Consider the following 3,374-nt stretch of genomic DNA (forward strand, 5'->3'; position numbering starts at 1 on the left):
GCAGTTATTTTCTCATCTCTTGGACGGCCAGTAATTGTGTTACAGCCATGACTGCATGCCCAGAAGGGAGCATTTTCATCATCTGAAGTCTGATTTTTCCAGGTAACACAGCCCAGAGATTCCACTCTCACCAAACTCAATATTACTGGAGCTGAACGGAGCACGACCTCCGAGAGCTGCCTCACCCGAGTTCACAAACCCTCCACCTCCCCAGAACAGAAGGAGTTTGCTCTTGGGGACCATCAACCATTCTGAACAAAGAAATGGGGTTAAACCTTTGAGTTATGGGTCTGTTAAACTCAGCAGAGCCCTAGATGTTCATTGCCACTGATGAGTGATGTGGCCAAGGTCTCCTGCCGCGTCTGCAGGGCTAAGGCGAGGGGACGGCTGGTTGGTTATTTGGTTGCTCACCTGGCAAAACCTCGTAGATGTCATCCTCTTCCATCTCAACATTTGGCTCATCCTGATTCAGGGTAGTATTGTGGGATGTTGTGTTCACAGAGTCAGAACTGTCCACATCGTTGTAGAGCTCTTCATCCTCCTCATCGTGTGGGATAGTGAAGGAGCTCAGATCTGGCAGAAGAGAGCAAAAGCATGGTGAAAAAGAGCAAAAACATGGTGAAAAAGAGCAAAGCAGAGTACCGGTGGGATGCTGGTACTTTCAGCGAGCTGAAGGTCCCCCCTTGAGCACGAGCCCACCTGGTGCTGGAGGGAGCATCTCAAGCTGGGTGGGAAGATGCTGCCAGGACCTGCTGGCCTGGACCAAGCTGCCAGACTCACCCTTCATGAGGAACTGGATCTGATCCACCCAGTCTTCAGCCTCTGCTGGGCTTGGGGCTGTGAACTGGAAAGAGGTTGACCTGTTATTGTCCTGGCTTTTGTGTGTAGGAAGCGGGAAAAGGGTTTGCAGCTAGGACAGGGGATGGAGATCCTGGATCTGCTGTTCTCCTCCCTGTGACTTTGGGAAAGTCATTTCCCTTCTTTATCTCCCTATTCCAAACAGGGAAACAGAAGCGGAACAAAGCTAGACTATCCCAGAGGAAGGCTGTCAAGACTAATTCATTAAAATAATTCAGATGAAAACCACAGTCCCCACTGAACAAACCATAGTGACTCTGAACCGAGACTCTACCTCCAGAATCTCCCAGAAGCTCAGGAAGGCTCTCGTGCACACTTTGTGGATTGGGTCGGGTTTTTCATTACATCAGTTTTTAGGCTCTCCACTGGATGCTCAACAAACTGAAGGTTTAAATTTCACCTGGCTCTGAACTTTCCAAACCCCACCCTCTACTGCACCTAACCCATGTTCTCACTTGATCCTGGTGCCCCACAAGTGCTCAGAGAGCCCAGGATCACTCTTGTGCCACAGGAAGGTCCATGTGGAGATGCCCAGCACAGAAGGTCCATTTCTCCCCCCAGTTCCTACCTCGTAGGTGCGTTTGCCAGGGCAGGTTAACTCAAAACAGCATCTTTTCCGAGAGTCCTTGCGGAGGTGGGAAGCCAGCTGGGCACTGTAGTGCTCAATGGGGAAGGTGCCTTTAGGTTGCTTGCCTGGGAGAAGAGAAACACGCTAAGTCTGGAGTTTGCATCTTTTTATCAAGCTCGCAGCACTGCTGGGTGGTGCAGGCATCTGTTGCTCACATAGGGAAACTGAGGTACATCGCGGTTCAGTGGGAAACGGCCAGAAAATAACCCTTCAGTCTAAGCACATCCACCCCCAGGAAATCCAAAGGGAATATTATAAAGTCTTCATAAAGACGCAGCAAAGAGGATGTCCTTTAAAGCCTCAAGAGACTGCGAACAGCCAGCGAGAGGTTGCTGGGGTCAGAAGGTTGCGTGAGACGAGGCGGTTGTAATGAAGCAGAGACGCTGTGTGCTCGGGGAATTGCGATACCAGGGATTGTGCTGCTGGTAAGGGATTAACGGGCTGGAGTACAAGGAGAAATCCTCAGTGGGACCTCTGAGACTTGGCTGACAGGTCTTGCTGGTGCACACGCACAGCCGGTGTCACCCAGGGTGGCAAAGGCAACCTCACTGCAGCCATCTGAGGCGTCTTCATCTACCCCAGCTCATTCTGTCCTTATGAACCTTCCATGAGGATGCATGGGAGCACCTTTCAGGCAGTTGCTCTTGATCTTTTTTTTGATTTGCAGATCCTTAAAAAACTCCCAGGGGTGAGGTCAAGCCCCATATAAGGATTGCAGCCCATCGCTAACAGGTTTGCTTTACTCTGTTGTCTTCTGGAGAGCATTTGGAAGCCAACAACTGGTCCTCACCAACCCAACATCAACCCTTGGCTTCAACGCCCACCTCTGCTGGCAGCTGGCTGGGGAAGCCCGAGCAGCCCGTACCCCCGCACGTACCCCGCCAGGGTGAGGGGAGCTGGGAAGCTTGTTGGGAAACAAATCCTCAGACAAAGGATGGGGAAGAAGGACAAAGAAACAGCTTCATCCCCAGGACCCACTGGAGTTGAGCCTGTCCGAGCCCTGGGCTAGCTGCTGTAGACCAGGGATGTCCGTGGGCGTTGTGCGAGCCGTTAGCACGCCGCGTTTCGGGAAGGACGGAACAGAGTGAGGCCATACATCTCATCATGCCAAACTCTGCTGGAGATATTAGCTGTCTGTTTATATGTACCTGATGGAGCATGACCGCAAAATATTTATATACACTGACACAGGGATTATATACAGGCACTGAGGGGGCAGCTGATGGCTAATGGAAAGCTTGGTGCATCGTTTTATTTACACACAGCTCTGCTCCTGGGTTTCTCTTCTCTTGTTCCTTACCTATAAGGGTGTTTGGGGGAAAAAAATCCCAAAAATCAATCCGAGACCTACCTTTCTGTAACCTGCATCTTATGCCTTGACAGGGAATTGCAGCTTTCCCATGGAATACACTTTTCTCTTGTCAAATATTAGCCTCCAGCGAGGGCTCTCCCCTTCTCTTCTCCAGCCCTGCCCATGCCCCCAGCCCCCACCCACGCTCTGGGGACCAGCGGCTGATTTCTCACCACTTACTTTTCTCATTGGCGTAGTAGTAAAAGGTCCTTCTGTTGAGGACACACCACCGCTTCTGCCACTCCGACCCGAAAAAGCTGTGCTCTGCAAAGAAAAGGATGGCCAAAGAGTAAAAAATAGTCATTCCTGGTCTTTCACTGTATGCTTTCGATGAATATTTGGGGGCAAGAAGATTTTTTTTCCCCCCCAACAAAATCCTGCAGATTTCTGGCACAAAATTCAGGCAAGCAAACCTAGATACTAAACCCCAACCAAGTAAGGGAGAGATAAGCCAGCCTGTCCTGCCAGGCTGGAGTCCCTGCAAACCTTCCCCAGCTCTCCAGGCTAGGCTAGGTTGAGCTGAGCTGAGCTGGGCTG

At 51.0% G+C, this 3,374-nt stretch overlaps 1 protein-coding gene across 1 annotated transcript; it reads right to left on the minus strand.

Moving 5' to 3' along the window:
• Positions 1-411: 411 nt before the first annotated feature.
• On the minus strand, positions 412-3,101 carry LOC104469124 (src kinase-associated phosphoprotein 1-like; the record flags this gene model as incomplete). The annotated part of the gene is made up of 4 exons (XM_010083506.1): positions 412-573; positions 781-844; positions 1,427-1,551; positions 3,018-3,101. Coding segments are annotated over 4 exons (435 nt in total), but the record flags the coding sequence as incomplete, so codon positions are not given.
• Positions 3,102-3,374: the final 273 nt, after the last annotated feature.

This window comes from Pterocles gutturalis, unplaced genomic scaffold (genome assembly GCF_000699245.1).
Source record: "Pterocles gutturalis isolate BGI_N339 unplaced genomic scaffold, ASM69924v1 scaffold49075, whole genome shotgun sequence".
NCBI classification, from domain to species: domain Eukaryota; kingdom Metazoa; phylum Chordata; class Aves; order Pterocliformes; family Pteroclidae; genus Pterocles; species Pterocles gutturalis.